We start from the raw sequence: 18840 nt of genomic DNA on the forward strand, positions 1-18840 counted from the left end.
AGCTCCTGCTCCCAGGGCAATGTCTGTCAGTAGAATAACTAGGTACTGCAGTGCCAGTGAGTGCATGTCAGATTAGAGTACCCCCTACCAGCAGCTTAAATCAACTGCCTCATCGGGGCACGTCATAAACACACACACACACACACAAAGGCAGGATACGTCATACACCAACAGTGAGGCTCTCACATCAACAACTCTAATCTCTGCCTCAGTGTGACCCTGACTGACCTGGTCAAAAGCTTTCAGATTTTCGGGTGACTGTGTGTTTAAGGTTTTCACAGATTTGTGGTAAAGTCAAACATTTTTAAAGCAAAACTTGAGATGATGTCACAATTCCCTTCTTATTTTTGCTACTTTACTGCTCTTTCAAAGGTATTTAAAGACCCACTCTGACGAAAATTGTGTTTTTGGTGTTTTCAACATGTTCTTGTGGCATTTTTCTCGCGATAGAGAACATCTATGAGTAAAATAAGCAAGCTTGTAATTGTGAATAACAAGTTACTACAGCAAACCACAAACTACCTGCTGTGCTCCAATCAGATGCATCCGTTTATAGACGACTAGATCCATGAAAGTCTTTATTTTCCTCGTCTGAGCTGGCAACTGTACGCGTGGATAGCTACAATATTGCTCGCCACTTTTGTACTACTGATGTAATATCGGTGCATTCCCTCACATTGGTGGGGGTGTGAGGGTGTAGAAGCCAGCGGGAGAGCACATAAATAGATTGATGATGGGGAAGGGGCGGAGCTTACTCTGTGCCAACAGTCCCATCTACAATTTAGAGGTGAATTTCGAATGAACTCCTGCCGCTCTGCAGACACTTTGTCCTAGAAAGCGGGACAGGTTTTTTGATTTTGTCTAAAAACGGTTTTAAAACAGATCAAAAAATGATCGTAGTGGGACTTCAACACATTTTATGTTGTGTTTTATGAAACACAAATTAATTAAAGTGAGTGCAACTCCCTGCTAACAGAGAACACGATCAGGGCTCTGATGTTCATGCGGGGATTCTGTTGCAGTGGATTTCGATGATCAGATGCTCAGGAGTAAAAGGATTATTCACAGCAGCCCTGCAAAAGCTGAAGAATATCTGTGTCTGTGTTGATATTTTCTGTCCACACTGGAGCTGATATTAAAGCAGCCACATAAAAGTGTCGCCTGCTCCTCCCAGAGTTAAAAGTTAAAAGAGCGTTTTGATCAGAGGCACAAAGGGACGTTCTACTTTGACCAAAAGAAAGAAACACCTTCAGCTGGAAAGACAGAATATCTCACATAAAATCCAATTATTTTTCATTTCAATATTCACAGAAGCTAGTCAAATTATGAAAGCTAAATTATACATTTTTTCAAACAACTTGTCTGTTTTTGTTAAACTCTGAAATACAATAGTTTCTCTGTGTATGCATGGGTTGCTATGCTGCTGCTTCACAACATCATACTCGATTACAACATACATTTGGATGGATTGTTTATGTGTGTGAGGAACTGGTCGGACGCACACACAACAGTGTTGTTGTGTTTGTCTTGTTGTCATGAGCCCCACTGTAAATTTGAGCTCGCACAGATGAACAAAGACTTTATGCCTGACACATAAAATACACAACGTGGGTTCACTGGAGTGCTTTTGAGCCTGTAAAAGGGAGTGTCCGTTGGATGTGGTAATATGAACTTGAATAGGGTCTCTAATACCTTACCAAATGGTTAATAATTTGGCTTCTTTGAAGGACAGATGACATGTTGCCTAACTGGAACAAGCTTGTACAACTGAGGAGGGTAGCGATTTGTGTATTTGTTTGTTAGGTTGCTAATAGTAACCAAGTACTGATATAAAGTTGCTTTAGGATATTCGTTGTTTCGGTACTTCCTCGTTGCAAATGGATGTGTTTACATTTGTTTTCCTGTCTCTGCTTCACCTTTGCTCCACCACCAGTGAGTCTTCTTATCACCTTTACAAACCTGCCCCAGGTGGGTTCACATGTCTGTGAGAGCTCTCCCACTCTTTCACGATCTCTCCTTCCCAACAGCCAAGTCTGATTTCCAAAGCTCAAGCTTGATTAACCTATTCATTGCAGATGTACACAAGCGTATGCAAGCATGTGCACACCCACACGCTGACACGAAGGCAAGCGCACGGCCCACGCAGGCAGGGCCAACCTCTGAGCATTTACAGACTCAGTCCGAGGCTCCTCGGCTCAGGAACGGGACCTGGTCAACCAGGGAGGGGACCTCGGATAGTGTATTGAATTTCCAGACATTTCTCTAGCAGCTGGAAGCGTGCGCAGAGGTTACGTGATATGTTTCAACCGAACATCGCTCAGAAAGGCAGCACCTACCTCAATGAAAGATAGACAGCTTTAATGTCCTACTGCTTATTACGCAGCTTGCTCCTTTTCCTTTGTTCATCCTCAGATTATATAAGTGATCAATGTTAAAAACATATATTTGATTTTCCTGAAGGAATGGGGCAAGTAGGAACGCCGCAGTTCTTGATTTAAAACCAAACAGCATGGCACCATTGAACCAAAATAGTGGGGAAAGTTAATCGTTACATCCCTACTCAATGTATGCCTATGTTTATGTTGAAAGGGTCAAAAACATTAAATGTTCTAAATTCAATGAATCTGATATTGTTATATTATATTACAAGAGGCTCAGTATGAGCCAACTGAAATGTTTTTTTTTCATTATTACTTGCTTATTAGCAAATGTAATAAAAGAAAAAAAATTCTGAATTTCTAGATTTGTTGTTGTTTCATAATCGTTGCCTGTAAATGAGAACTGGACCCCACGCCCCCCACCCCACGCCCAAATAAGAAATATCCGTTGGCCCCAAAAAGTTAGACTTCTATTGAGAAATAAATACTTGTTACTCAGTCATTCTATTTATCAGAATAACTATTCTCACTCTGTTACCTTTTTTCAACATGTTCTTGCTAGTCTGCATTATTTTTTCATGATCTTTTTTTTTCTGTAGTCCAATTTATTTAGGGTATAAACTGACAAATCAGATGCCTCCATGAAAGTATGTGGTAACATTTGACATATTCTCCTGGACCCGCTTTCAAGTGGAAGGGGTGTGGATTTCCAACAAGCTCACTCCGGACTGGTGAGAGTGGTTGCCATAGAAACGTTGAATCAGATAAACTCCAATCATTCACTCCTCACTAATGATTTCCGGTTAAGACATAGTGATGTCCAAATTACAAAAAAAAGAAAAATCAAATGAATTGACTTCATTTCACTGGAACTGGGGACAGATTATTTTCTATGGATGATGTCACACTCAATCAGTCGAGTCCTCATATACAGTCAATGTACAATGATCATTACAAGAATCATTTGTTGAACTGAAACAAAACGGTGATCTAAAAATCAAGGTTTGAACCAAATTGTGGTGAAAATGAATTCTCGCATCACAGAAAACAAACCTCCAAGTCTAGCACTGTTTTACTGTTTTATATTTCTTTATGTTCTTAGTGTTAAACACAAAGCATAGGTTTTCATGTTTGTCCGTGTGGGATGAAAAATGCAATTGTTTTACGAGCTGACAACAAAAAAAACTTTACATGCTCTTACGTCTCCAGTTGTGTGTAGTCTTCAGTTTTAATCCAATCATGTTATGGTACATTGTGCATGTAAGTTAAGCATCTTTTCATATGGTGTATTATGCTAAGCTTCACTGAGCATCATTACATTGGTCATGCATGATTTCTTCATGGAACCTTATCCTGCTTTATATTTAGATATATTACACCATGTCATGCGGTAAAAAGCTTTGTTGTTTGGCAACCACATGCTGAAGCTTTTCTGCCCACATCTGTACAGTAAACAGTTTTTCTTTTTTTCTTTTTACCATTAAGGAGATTATTTTTAGGCAGTTTTTTCTGGGGTTATACTATTTGTTTTTTTTTTTAATTATTTTATTATTTTAAACTAAAGCTAGCATAAATGTTGTATGATAAATGATAAATAATTTCTCTTTTTTCAAAAATCAAATTTTCCTAAATGCAAATTAATTTTCAAATGTCCCTAAGTGTAACTGTGTGCAACTCTGTGTGAGTGTAATTATGTGGCCCTGTAAAAAATTGGGGACCTTTCCAGGGTGTACCCTGCCTTCGCCCGACAGTAGCCAGGACAGGCTCTGCCAACCCCATGACCCCCAAGGGGCATTGCATTCTGTATTTTCTTCACATCTTTTTGTCTAAAATGTGTCAAATATGTCAAACTGTGTAGAGGTCAATAAATAAGCCCAAAACAATTTCTGTGTTTTTAGAGCAAATAAGGCTCTACCATTCATTGTTGTGTCCCGCTCCGTCGTCTCCACCTGAACTCCAACCTCTGACAAACATTTGGCCTGTGGGCCGCTCAGCCCTGTGTGCACTGTGCTTGTGTGTGTGTATGTGCACATCCTGTTGATGCAATGAAGAGGTAAAGTTATAAAGAAGGATAATCAGCTTACATGAGGTCAGTGTACTGGCTTATGAGTTTACTGTACACATGACACCATACGGACGGCCCAAAACTCAGCTCAGCAGATGAGTTTGCCATAATGACACAATCACTACAGAGAAAAGGCCAAATGTTTAGATTAATCCAAACCATGAGGGACGTTTGTGCCTCATACGGCAAAGAGAGTAGAAACTGAGCAATGATATAAATGCCTGATTTTAAAAGCATAACACAAATACTTAAAAGTTCCACTCTGATCATCTTTTGATCTGTTTTAAAAGTGTTCCTTGTCGTCTTTTAATTATGATGATGCTGTTTTTAACTAAAACCCCCAAAAAACCTGTCATTTTATTGGACACAGTGTCTGCAGAACGGCAGAAGTTTATTAGTAATTCACCTCTGGGTTGTGAGAGGAACGGTTGGCATGGAGTAAGCCTTCCCCCATTTCCCATCATCCATCTGTTCACACACTCTCACGCGAGCTTACAGCCCCTCACACCCCCCACCTAACATTGAGGGTGCAACAAAAATAGCAAGTAATATCGGAGCTATCCAGCTGTACAGTTTTGAGTGACATGACAGCTCAGACGAGGAAAACAAGGACGTACATGGATCTAGTTGTAAGTGGATGCATCGGAATGGAGCAGAACAGGCCGCGTTTGGCCCACTGAGTGTAGCACCTACGTTACTGCTACAAGTTTTTTCCAACTGCATTTTTTCATCTGTTTCTGATTCACAATGATATGAATACCGGAATACTCAGAAATGCAATTTTAAGCTCAATTTCGTTTCCACATGTCCTCCATCATGAGAAAAATTTGCAGAAGAGCATGTTAAAAACACCAGAATTGGAGTGGGTCTTGAAAGTGTCCTTAATGTCCTTTATCTCACATTCTAAGTACTATGGGAACATTTTTGATCGTTTTTGTTGAAATATCAGACCTCTCTGATTATCGGACCCTATTAAGATGCAACTATAAATTCAGGCAATCAGATTTTTTATAAACAGAAGATTTTTTTAAAAACCTATTTAATTATCAACCTTTTTATTCTATTGCTTTAACCAATCACCATAGCAACTGAGGCATGTTGATGTGTACTAAAACAATGTCTTGATCTTTTGCAATTTATTGTAAAGTTCAAATATGTGACATTTGTTTGAACTTATAGGGCATACACTTCTGGAAAGACTGGAAGTGTATTAACTTTTTTCTCTCTAGAGTTAAGAGTTAAAACGGCTACATTTCAAGTGTAGCTAGCTCATGACATTTGATGTGTCTATAGAAATGCTGACATTTGCAGATGATATCCTAATTTTCTGCAAAGAGCAGCTCATTGGAAAATCTGTGGAACCATAAAGGAGATAGAACGTATGCACAGACTGGCAGTTACGTCCCCATGTTGGTTGGAGACGTCACATGTCGGACGAAACTGATAAAAACAATGTTTTTGTTGTACTGCTGGATGTTATGGTGAACAAGTTATAGATCATTTTATCTGACCTGCTGCCTCTGTGGATCATGGTTGGACATCGGTCACCTAGACCTTACAGGTGGCCTGGAATCTTAAATGAAGCTATACCCTCCAAACAACATATTTCATTATTTATCAATTTCTCTCGCGGGCTAACACAATCCTCAATCAACAGACCTTGTACAGTCAGTCTCCCGCACAACTTCTCCTCCGAGACTAAAATTTAGTTAAGAGCGTGAACATGTGAGCCATCTTCTGTGCATTGACAACAAGTATGAAAAACTGGAATCAAAATGTATATGAGGAGCCAGGCTCTTGGGGGACTTCAAGTTCTTGTATAACTGTCAGGTACTGATCCATTGGGATTTCAGTAGCTTAGTACATTGACTTCCCCCTTTAAACTTTGGGTCCCTGAATCCAGTTGACTTATTTTGTTAATGTAAACATGCTGCCCACATCCTTCAAGTGAATAATCAATTCAGGCAGAGCTGGAATATTACTTCAACATATTTATAGCAGTTTGTGACAGATGCAATTCAATGCAGTTGATGTTCTCACAGGCAACATTATGGCCATGTCACATAGCCACTACATACATTTCTGCGCATTTTCCACGTATCTAATTTCGGCCTTTTGTGATACATGCGTAATTCATGCAATTCATAAGTGTTGTGTGTTCGTCATTAGTCGATGTGTGCAGTTCCGGCCGATGGGTCTATACAGGAATTCAGATTTAAGCTGTTTAAATTTTTGGTCGGTTGAGAATTGTGCAGTTTATGCATAGTTTACATACTTTATACGCAATTATTATGTAAATCTTATGCGACTGTTCATGATTTTTACGAGATGCATGAACGCCTTTGTGGCTTTCTGTGACCGTTCCACGTATATCTGATGGACTTTTCACACATGTACCACCAATGTATAACTTTTACATTGCATATACGGCGTACATATCACGTTAAAATGATGTCATTGACTCACTAATTACTAATGAATTATATATAAACAGCACAATAATCAAGCACGGTTTATGCTCTACGTAGCTTTACGTGTTCTTTGTGTGGTTTATTCCTACTTCATCCATAGTTTTAATTTGGTACATTAATCTGCATCTGTGAAGATTTCACGTAAAGGCCACAACTTTTCTCACTTTTTCCACGTCTATTCACGTATGACCAATTTTTCATCTGTGCAATATGCACAAAATCGAGGTAGTGGCTGTGTGACGTAAGCAACAGTAACATCATTTGATTATGTCAGTTAATAGCCTGTATGCTACTTTAACTTTTTTTACCCTCAACTGTAAATTACACCGTGTTAACAGTTTTGTACAATAATGATGTTGCCTTTTTTTTTAAATCACGTTTTTTTGTTGTTGTCTTACTTTTTAATGGCAAAAGTTTTCCAAAAAGCAGCTGGTGCTCCAAAGATAAAACACATTTCCTCATGAGGTTACTATTTTTTTTGGAAGTCACTGAAGGTTGGCTGGAGAGAGCTGAGAGCGAATAGGAGTCTTGTTATTCTGTTCCTAAAACATTTTTTGTTTGAACTGCACACTAGGAAGTGTTGTGTTTTGCTGCAGGTGTGGATGCAGTGTCATTTACCATGACAAACCCTCTCTGGAGTAACGTCCGTGTTTTCCATTTCAACAAGCGAGTCCTTAGATTGACATTGTTGACCATTTATGCCTGTGCTCAGGTCTCTGCACTGGCTCCCTGTACCTCAAAGAATAGACTTCAAAGCAGCTCTGCTTGTGTACAAGTCTCTCCATGGCCGAGCACCAAAGTACATCTCTGACATGTTAGTGCCATATGAACCATCTCGTACTCTGAGGACCTCAGGGGCCGGCCTCCTGTTGATTCCCAGAGTCAGAACTAAACAAGGGGAATCAGTGTTTCAATATTCTGCAGCTAAAATCTGGAACAGCCTCCCTGAAGTCGTAAGACAGGCCTCTTCTGTATTCATGTTCAAATCTAGACTTAAAACATTTCTGTTTAGCCGTGTATATGACTGAAAGGTCCTATCTGCACTTTTCTTTCCTTTCCTTCCTTTATTTTTAAATCATTTTTCAAATTTTTTCTTTTCTTTTAAAGTAAATTTTACGTTGATTTCAATGATGTATTGTGATTTTAATGCATTTTTCTGTTTTGTGAAGCACCTTGAATTACTTTGTGTACGAATTGTGCTATACAAATAAACTTGCCTAGCCTTGCCTTGCCTTATGCACGATCAGGATTTATGACATGCAAACAGCTACTTCATTTTTTTTCCATTTTTGGTAACATCCTGAACTGAGCCATTTATGGCTGCTTTTTTTTTACAGGCTACTGTTCTTTGTTTATGTTTGTGATCCATATCATGTTCCCGTAGGATTCTACTCTGAACCTTTTAACACCAGAGCCTTAGATCCAATGTTAACAATCTTTTGAAAACCTAAATTCTTCTGCCGTTTTTACGCAAATAACATAATTCTCAGAATCAGCTGTTTCATGTAGATCATGTTAACGGTTAAAGAGTTATAGTAGGTCAAAGAGCCTGTGTTATGTGGGTGTCGCCGGCGACATCTCTGATGTTAAAGGGTGAAAGGCAGATCTAGAAGATGTTTTTTTGTTCATCTATGTAGCTTCTGCAGTTCGCTGGGGAATCAGCAGCGGTTATCAGAATCTCTTCTAAAGCACAGACGGGCCACAGGGCAGGACTCAGCAGTTCACCTGAAGGACAGTGGACTTTCGGGAAGCATAAGCCAAAACGGAGAAACCTTCCCACAGCAGAGGTTGCTGTCTTACATGTACAGTCCTGTTTTGACAACTTTACCCAAGAGACTAGTGTTCTAGTCACACCTTCCACCTAGATACAATGAACAACTAAGAAGTGCTCCCACCTCTGAGCCACAGCAACTAACAAGACATCAGCCAACCCTACAGACAGGCACTGGACCCCTGACATTTGCATCTGCTATCATAACATCTGGTTAACACTTTTACCACACCTTAGAAGCAGTTAGCAACTCAATTCCCTGTCAGCAGTTAGAACTGAAAACCTTACACAGCCAACTTCCTCCTGATCAACCTTTGAAGAGCCACTCCAATGAAACCTGTGTATGTTTTTGACCTGGTCTTTTGGTGTTTTTCTGATGATGGAAAACGTAAGGGGAAAAAATTAAGCTCAAAATTGCATTTTTTAATATTTTCTTTAGGAAAATCATAGATACTAATATGCCATTGGAAAACAAAGTGTATTTTTGATGCTTCAAAAGAATCTCTTAGCAACAGGGAGAGGAAGGGGAGCGGGATTATTCCACTCCAACAGTCCTGCCCACAACTCAGAGGTGAATTCCCAATGAACTACTACCAAAAAAATATGGAAAAAAATATGTCCTAGAAAACAACACTAGTTTTTTAATTTTGTCTAAAAACGGCATAATCCTAATTGAAAGACCACTGGGAAGGCTTTAAAAAGCGATCAAAAGATGATCGAAGTGGGATTTTAAAGCCCACCTGCCCTGAAAACAAGTTCTTTGTTGACATATAGACTGAACGTAGAGACACAAAAGAAACCCTCAGCAGCTGGTGTGAACATGTAGGTGTGATCACAGTATAGTAAATACTCACACTTCCAAAGCAACCATATTTCATAATGCAGAAACACATAGAAAATGTAATGTTTGTGAATATCAAATGTTAAGTTAACCTAACTTGATCCTTGCATCATGAAATGGTTTTATAGTCAGACAAATCTCCCTAATATTTACAAATTATTTGGTTTTTCTACAACATGACAAAGCAGTTTAAGAATCATGAGTCATCATCGCTCCTTGATGACCTTGCTCTGTATGAACAATATTTAATCTGCTGTTTTGCACGTCCAAAAACGTCTAATACCTAGATGTGTGAGCGTCTTTGTTTATAAAACAACAGGAAGTCACACACAATGTAAACTCTTCCTACTTCGAAAAGCTCTTCTATCTGTTTTCTAGGTGCAAAAAAACTTAGTTGTAAGTAATCTTTGTAGCAAAACAAAACTTTAAATACATGAAAAGATTCGCAAATATGTCTTCAGTCAGAATCAGCAAATCAAGTTTTTGTTGTCAGCTTGTGCAAGTTCTGTAAAGGAATTCACACAAATATCTGGGGGGGAAAAACAACTTCATAAACTGCAGTTGCAGTTTGCAGTCTAAAAATGACCAAGCAAAATGTGTAACATGGATAGATTGTGTTTTGGTGTTAACAACACAACAACAACTGCTTAAGAGCAGTGACATGTATGGCTTACCTCTCCTCCAGCTGGTGAAGAATAGTTCTCAGCTCTTCTAAATCCTTACGGGACTTTTGAAGGACAGCACTCCAAAGTTTCTCCATCTCCTGGCTTTTCTTTTCTAGCTTCTCCTCAAATGTTTTCTGACACTCCTCTTCAAAGTGTCTCCTCCTTGTCTCACTTTCTTTCTCAAACTCCTCTCTGAGAGTTCTCTCCATGTCTCGGTTCATCTCTTCCAGGGTTTCTCTGGTGTTTTTCTCATTGGTTTCAGCTTCTCTCTTCATTTGAAGTTGAAGGGCTCTTTCCCGTTCCTCCTTGTCCACCTCCAGCGCCTTCCGACGCTCCTTCTCCTTCTGGCCGACCTCTCTGAGTTCCTCAAGCTCGGCCTGTAGCTGTGCCAGCTGTTTGTGGAGCTGATGGAACTCGTGGAAAATTAGATAGCTCACACCGCAGTAACGACACACTGTCTCACTGCACTCCATCTGAGGGAAAAATACAAACAATTTGTCGGATTTTTACAAAATATTATGTCAGAACAGCATACGTTTTTCACAGTCAAATGACAGTATATTGGCAATGAAATATTTTCATAAAAATATGAATTTTCTGCTCAAAAGTTGCTTACTTAGTTACATACTTAAATGTTATGCTTCTGAATGATACATATCACAAATCTGAGTTATCATTGTTTTTAACTGCTGAAAAAAATGTTTGCACAATTAAAGCATTCAGGTTAAAAGGGGAAATGTTCGCAATTTTTAAACTAAATGGGATTCTAAAAAAAAATCTTGGTTTTCTTTATTTAAACAAGGAACCACATACCATATGTGTTTTTTTTCGGTTTGTTTTTAATCTTTCTTCAGCCTAAAGGCCTGTTCACACCGGGACGAATTTCGCCGGCGATTTTCGCCGACGTTTAACACCTCGTGACTAAACAAAGGGCACCAATGAGAGTGTGCACACCGACGCGAAAAACGCCACGCGTCAAAGCGTCTAAAAAAAAATGCCTCGGGTTCGTTTTTTTTTTTTGACGCCTCGCGTCGAGATCTATTCGACCAATGAGAATGGCGCTTTTGCACACGTGTCTGGAGCTTCTGAAGTTACAGTAAAACACCACTTGGGGGCGCTCAAACACAAAACTGCCTTGCTGAGCACACATACCAGCGAAGAAGATAGACGCCGAGTAGCGTCTACAGTGCCGCGAAGAAATAAAGACAGACATTCTAAAATATCCCCGAACCAAGCACCAATTGGAGCTACTGGTGCTTGAAATATTCATGTTTTCTTTGTATGATTCTGACAAGCGCGTAAATACTTGCCTTCTTCTTCTGAGTGAAAAGCGACTTTAAGAAGCGTAAAGTTGCACAGCGCCACCTTGTGTACAGGAGTATTTCTGTTTACATTAAGCGCCATCTAATGTCAGGGAATGAAATTGCATGTTCGCTCGGCTCATTGTCAACGAAAATCGCCTGGGTGTGAACACAAAAAACGTGGCGAAAAACGCTGGCGAATAACGCCTAGCGAATATTCGTCCCGGTGTGCACGGGCCTTAATGGCGAAGTGGAGGAGTGCCCGCCCTGAGACTGGGAGCATGTGGGTTCAATTCAAATTCAAAAACAATGAAAAAGGACTCAGTGTTTCACGTTAAGCATCACCGGTTGGACTGGTGGTTAAAAGACTAAGGTTGTGTCCGAATTCCATCCTTATTCACTACATAGTGCACTATATAGTCCTTTTGCCATTTTGTAGTGCTGTCCGAATCTACAATTCCAAAATCGAGTGCCCTGGAAATTTCCCATAAGTCTCTGCAAAAAACCAGTGTTCATCAATGCTTTCTAGATTGGCGAATATATACCATTATGTATTGTGTTTAAACAATTTTTGCAAAGAAAATGTATTTAAATGTATTTTTAATAAACCATCAATATTTTCATCTTCAGAACACAGTGCATTCATAAATGGTTGTCGCAAAATGCCCATATAGATTAGATTTTCACTTTGTGAACTCAATGGCGTCATATTTGCGGTTTAAGAAAATAAAGTAGTCAGCATGGTGTCCGAATTGCTTTTAAAATCCAGGGCTACTACATAGTGCTTCACTATATAGTTTTGTAGTAGTTAGGGAGTAGGGCAGGAATTCGGACAAAGCCATAATGTTATGAAGGGTACACTGACAGGAAACTAGATAGCTAAGTCAAAGGACTTTACTCAGTGTGATCACATCCTAATAGAAGGTCTGGCAGTGGGACTGTGCTGTAATATTAATCCGATAATAACCGCACCAAGAACAAAAAAATGAATGAACATTTTTCATTCTTCATCTTATTGCTGTAGATGTAAAAAATACACAATATTTAAAAAACATTTTTAAAAGTTGCTTTACCATTTTTTAAGCAGGCAAATAAAACCCTTACAGTTGGAAAAAGGACAAACGTGTCCTAAATGGGGCACGCAGGTTGCAAACAGGAAATATCAGGATCGTGGGCCGCTCTGTGAGTCACTACGCAAGAAAAATCTTAATGCCAAGGTAAGTAAGGGGTGGTGCAGGGATGTAAAAATCTATTTTTTTAAACCCCCTTGAATCCTTTGAACTGCACAACAAGTCTTGTTTACTTGATTTGTGCACGCTCTTTTCAAGCAGCCTGGCTATCAGAAATGAGTAAATTAGACAGAGTGAAGTTTGTGGGCATCCTACAGGCATCTTAAGTGCATTTACTCACACCTCACCAGTGCTGCATCACCCATACGTTAAAAGTGTGTGCAACTCACATCAGCCTCAGGAATACTTCACCATCACTCTAACCCCACTCAGAATGATATGTCCCATTTTTACGACGTTTCTTAAGGTGGCCATACAACGCTCAAAGGAACTGCAAGACACACCATCGCTCCCCTTAAGATGTGATCGCTTCTCTATACGACCCTCCACGGGCCTGGACAACCCAAAAACCCGTAGAACCTGTACAGGTCAACCCCCCCCCATGTGGTCACATGTGATTAAGGCTTAAAAGAAGTTCTTCTGTTTTTTAGAAGATCTTATAGTACTTGTGAGTTTAGTGGGGGGAAAAAACATTTTTTTCTTTTACGTAAAGGGTACTGCAAGCTTCAAAAGTTCAAAACAAAGAATTCACAACTTCTTCACAACTGGATGGATAACAAGCTGTGAAAGTCATTGATGCAGTTCTAAGACAGCGCATTAACTTTTGCGTTTTAATAGAACGCAGTTCTCCCCTTATTTTGGTAAAAAGATGACAGGAGACAGCCTCCGCATTATCCAAAATAGCATGAAGTTCTCTGAAGGTTATTCTTTGAGCATTGAAACAATCTCTTTGCATGAGAATTCTAATTTACTTGTTTTCAGGAACATCATTTTTCAGGGGTTCAAAGCAGAGGAACACAAATCCTCTAATCCTTCCATTACACATTTTCTTACAGCATTGCTCTTCTCTTCTACATATATTCGCTTTCTCCTTTTTTGTCATTCTATCCTTGACAAGCAGCTTTTATTTATTTTAGGCTTAAAAGGGAAGAAATTCAATCTAGCTTTCATCCCTATACCTGTATGTGCAACAAGGACGCAATATGTAGGTGACATGTAGACAGAGTCTATGTCAGAACTCTCCAAATATGCAAAAGGAATTAGACCAACATAAAAAGATGCAATGCTTTAACACTATTTAACCATCCACCAATCCATTTGTTTCAACCTTTTTTACATTTTTTCTTACTACAGTGTGAACAGATAAAGCCCCAAGAGCCTTTTGGTGGTGCCTTTAGTGTGACAAATGACTGACAGGTGGCTGCAGACAGGCTTCTCTCTGTCTTCTTCCTGGACGCATTTCATGTCTTATCAAAGGCCTATCAAAGGCCTTCTTGCGCCATGTCAGCATCTTGTCTGTCCCTGTCAGGTGATGGTAAGAATCTCATCTGCCTTGTGTCTTCAACACTGCTGGAGTCTTTTTTTAACAGCATTGCCTGACCGGAGGACAGACTGCAGACATACTATAACCAGAATATTGTCAAAGTTTAAAGTAAAAGTGCTAAACTTAAGATTTTTGATTTACTTTACTAAAATTCTTTACTTGAGATCCTTCAGACTGAGGATAATGGATTAAGGATGGATTTCGGCTTGGGATTTTCTGAGTATTAAGGTTACTGAACTGTCCCTTTCTTCAAAATATGCTTTCACATAAAAGTCACACTCCAATCATCTTTTGAAATATTGTGAAAGTGATTATATTTTAATTATGATTGTGGTGTTTTTAGCCAAAATCAAAAAGCCTTTGTCGTTTTCTATGACAAAGTTCCTGCAGGGCAGCAATAATTCATTAGAAATTCAGATTTGTGGGTGGGACTGTTGGCGTGGAAGTAAGCCCGCCCCTATTCCAACATCCATCTGTTTACACGCCCTCCTAGTGGAGCGTGTAAACAACCACAATCTACGAAAGCGATTCTGTAGCATAATTAAAAATAAAAGTCAAAACCAGAATTGCTTTTTCATTTTCAAAACGAAGCTGCATTTTTTGACTCAAAATTAAAATGAAAAAGCAATTCACCAAAATGCTTTTTCATTTTCTACTTCAACACCGCTTACTCTGTCACTTAATTAAAACGATAATGAAAATGGAATTTGACATTTCATTTTCAACAAGTTCTCAGGGAAATGTGTAGCAAAAATCATTTAGAAATGTCTAATTTGACATTTATAATGCATTGACTGAAATGTTTTTTTCATTTTCACAATGTAACTGCATCAAATGACTCAAAATTCAAATGAAAAATCAATACTTCAAAATGCTTTTTCATTTCTACTTAAAAACCGCTTATTCTGTGTCATAATTAAAACGAAAACTCAAAGAGGGGATTGCATTTTTATTTTAACATCCACCCTGCAAACATTGTCGCATTACTCAATTCGAATAAGCATTTCCAGCGGGGAGGCAAGGCGATGACGTCACTGCTTTCTCCATGTGTCCGGCTGCTAAGAGACACAGACACACCAGGAGCAGTGGAGCTCTGTGTTAGCAGCAGAGAAGACGGCTTTGTGACGGTTGTGAACTTCTAATGATTTTACACAGCTTCTCAGGACTACTGCAGCTTCGCGCTGATTTTGCTGTTGGAGGACAGCTGGAGCCACTTGCAAATAATACGGTTTTACAATGGATTAAAACTTTCTTCTAAAAGATATGCAGAAATGACAAGACGACAGATAAACAAAACAAAGTAGAAAATAAAAAAGCTCTGCAACAAGATGACAACATATTGAACTGTGTAGACATAGCACTTCTGACAATAAAATAATCTTTTTCTAGATATGTGTGTGTATGTGCATGGGTTTGTACAAACATCGTGTGCATAACAGAGAGAGTCAGTAAGGGTGACGGCATGAACGAGTGAGGAAAATGTAGCACTGAGCCCCCGGGGGTTTAGGTGTTTACTATACAGACTTTCTAATGGTTCTTTCAAGCAAATATGCAGCAAGTCCACAAGTGTGTATTGCATGACTGTGGTTTGTATAAAAATGCTTGTTTAAGAACATTTTTATGTGCGTTTGGGAGAAAGAGCGTGCATGGGCAAGATGTAGTCACAAAATCAAGACAGCAAGGATCCAACAAGACTGATGAGGACTGATGCATAACTCAAATACTTGCTCAGGCCTAAAACACACTTTTGTGCACACCTCAGGGGGGAACATTTGCTCGCCGCTCATAGATCGTGTGAGCCTGAGACTGAGCTCAGCCCTGCTGACACAACGCGTTTACTTAACCCTCAAACCACAAAGCTGAACCTTCTTCTTGCTGGCACACATGCACCCAAAAACACACATGTGATCACGCTTCTAAAGGAATAGTTTAGAGAGCAAAAGACACTTTTACATTTTCGAGAAAAGCAGGGAAAACTATGTTGATCTAAATAAAAGGGGAACAATTTTCTAATGTTTTTCATTCTAACGTCTATCCTCTGCATCTCATGTACCTGACTGTCAGAATGTAAATGTGAAAAAAACCTAAACATCTCTCATCCACTGCGTACTACTGATGACATTTGGAAGTTTTGAGTGATACCAAATGTGAAGGGGTGGGGCTCTGGGAAATGCAGTTTTTGGTGGATTAAACAAATATTGACAGGACACTTTTTTTTCTCTGATATTACAATTTCAGATCTGCTAATATAAAAGAATGTACACAAGTTTGAACGCCTAACAGTTTGTCCCTTCTGCAGAGCTGACCTCCAAAGTACCTCTTTGATGTTCCTTACTGGTGTTGTGGCAGCTACAGGCTCTCCAAGTCAGCTGTAGATTAAATATTAAGCAGAACAAAACTCAGCACTAAATGCCCCCAAATCTTTGAGCACTGATTTACTCAGCGTTTTCCAGATAAAATGGAAACACGTTATGGTCTACAGACAAGAAACACAACAAAAAATGACACTGAAAAAATATTTTTTAAATCTCTATCTCTTTGGTTTGTTAGATGTAATCTGTTACATGCATCTAAATCTTAATTGCAGATTCTTAAATATTGTGCGTGTCAATTTTTTACACTTTGACTTCTGCGTTTAAACAACCCCTTCATTTTTACATTTCCATGATATTCTTTTGGTTTTCCATAAAAAAATTTATCTCCAGTCATTTTTTCTCCCTTTTAGCCTTCCGATCTTCCCCCAAAATGCCCCCTTCCCCCCCTCGCTGTCCTCTAAATCCTCCTGTCTTTTCCTTCATCCACCTCTGCCTCCTCAGCTCCAGCTGCCGTGATCCATATGGCTCATCAAAAACCCCAGAAGTGGGTCACTGTCACGAACACAGACCTTCCACACATATGCGCACACACACATGAAAACACCCCCACCACTCTCAAATACAGAGCAGTCTACTATCATAAGCCGTGCACACGTGAAAACACATCTCCTGAACAAACCTGACTCAACAAGCAGCCATTGAATAAGGCAGAACAGGCAGTCCTGGCTAGGCTTTATGACAAAACCCCACAATTTAAAATAAATCCTTTCCAATATGTTACAAACATTTATTCACAATGTTTTAACCCAAATCATTGACTAAAATAGGGCATGGATTGTTACCTGAGCAAAACTCCATAACTTTTCATTATACTATGGTCCATGTGAATTCTTGATTCTGATTGGCTGCTGGGTGTGGTTTAAAAAGTGATAATTAACGGTGAAAATGCAAAAAGACGTTCCGGTCACATCTAATTGTTTTATATCTCTGTGCTGGCTTCTTTAAAACAAAATTTTGCTTCATCATCTGGACAGAAACAAGTGGTAAAAGGAGAACTTTTTCTCTGAAGTGACGCTTTTATTGACCCACCATGGCGACCAGCATAGATATCGCTTTCCTTTGCCGCTGCAGTCGAGGTCGGTGCCGGCTCAGCCGGCTAAGCGGCAGCACCACGTAACAAATTGTCAGTTTTTGTGAAAAATCGATTTAAACCAAAAAATTAACAAGAATAAAATACTAAAAACTGATTTAATATGTATTTCTTTTGTGAGTGACCATGGTATAGGCGGGTTAATGGCGTTATCAGAAATTAACACACTAAATTAATTAATTAAATTTAGCATGACTATGCAGCTTTTCTAAGACATCGATTCTGCAGAGCGGCAGTAGTTCAACAGAAATTCACCTCTGAGTGGTGGGCAGGAATATTGGTGGGGAGCAACGCCGCCCCCCTTCCCTTCCATGTTGGTGAGATTTCTCTGTTCACATGTTCCCCCGCTAGTAGATGATGATGCTCTAGCTATGGAGTTTGTGGCCTGCCCAGCGTATTTTCTACGTCACAAATACGCCCATTTTTAAACTGTATTTTTCATCTGCTCCCGATTCTCAACATTTTGAATAAAGAAATACTCAGAAATGCACTTTTTGAGATCAGTTTTCTTTGTCCTCCATCATCAGAAAAATGCCACAAGAAACTTGTTAAAAACAGCAAAAATACTATTTTCACTGAGGTGGGTGCTGAATGAACAGGATTCTTTGTGGCCTTTTTAGGATTTCTGGTTGAAGGATGAAGTGCATGAGGGCCTTTTGACATGAAGCCTGGCACTGGATTGATTGCAGACATAAAAGACACAAGTGCTGCGTCACACCATACCTGACTCCAGTCACTCTTTCAGCTCTTTCTCTTTGAATGGAACAAAAGCTTTGTTCTCTCTGTCTGTACGTCATCCTGCTTCAATCGTTTCCTGCGCAGTAACACACCCGATGGATCCCGCAAGCATTTGAGGAGGGATCATGCAGTTAAAAGACTAAACCATGCTTTTGTCCCTAAAACTTGTTAATCATTGATATTAGTGGCATTTCCCAGATTTGGTTTTTCAAAACAAAATATATGTTATAGATGAGTGTTTTATTTATCTGTGGCTTTGTTGAATTTCGTGACCCCCACTGTGTTGCTCAGTGTAGCGATAACCGACACTCATCTGGACCCCACAGCACAGCACACATTACACGGCAAGAATGCATGTGAGTGTGTGCGTGTAGATGTGTGTAACTTGTACCACCCTGATGTCTTCACCCGTGTCTGTGCTTCTGAGGGTGTGGGGGTGTGCGTGCCTCAGTGAATAGTTGTGAGTGGAAGAATGGAAAGGCGGGAGGGGAGGGGGTATAAGGCACAAGGGATGCACAGATGTGCAAGAGAG

General features: G+C 39.5%; 1 protein-coding gene across 1 annotated transcript in view; it reads right to left on the minus strand.

Annotated features, from left to right (window-relative positions):
* lekr1 (leucine, glutamate and lysine rich 1) overlaps window positions 1-18840 on the minus strand; it is an 86929-nt gene that overhangs the window by 51292 nt on the left and 16797 nt on the right. Inside the window, exon 3 of the mRNA XM_011482854.3 lies at window positions 10201-10664. Coding sequence (XP_011481156.1) covers window positions 10201-10664 — 464 coding nt within the window. The remainder of the gene's footprint in view (window positions 1-10200; window positions 10665-18840) is intronic.

The sequence above is a fragment of the Oryzias latipes genome, chromosome 13 (genome assembly GCF_002234675.1).
Source record: "Oryzias latipes chromosome 13, ASM223467v1".
NCBI classification, from domain to species: domain Eukaryota; kingdom Metazoa; phylum Chordata; class Actinopteri; order Beloniformes; family Adrianichthyidae; genus Oryzias; species Oryzias latipes.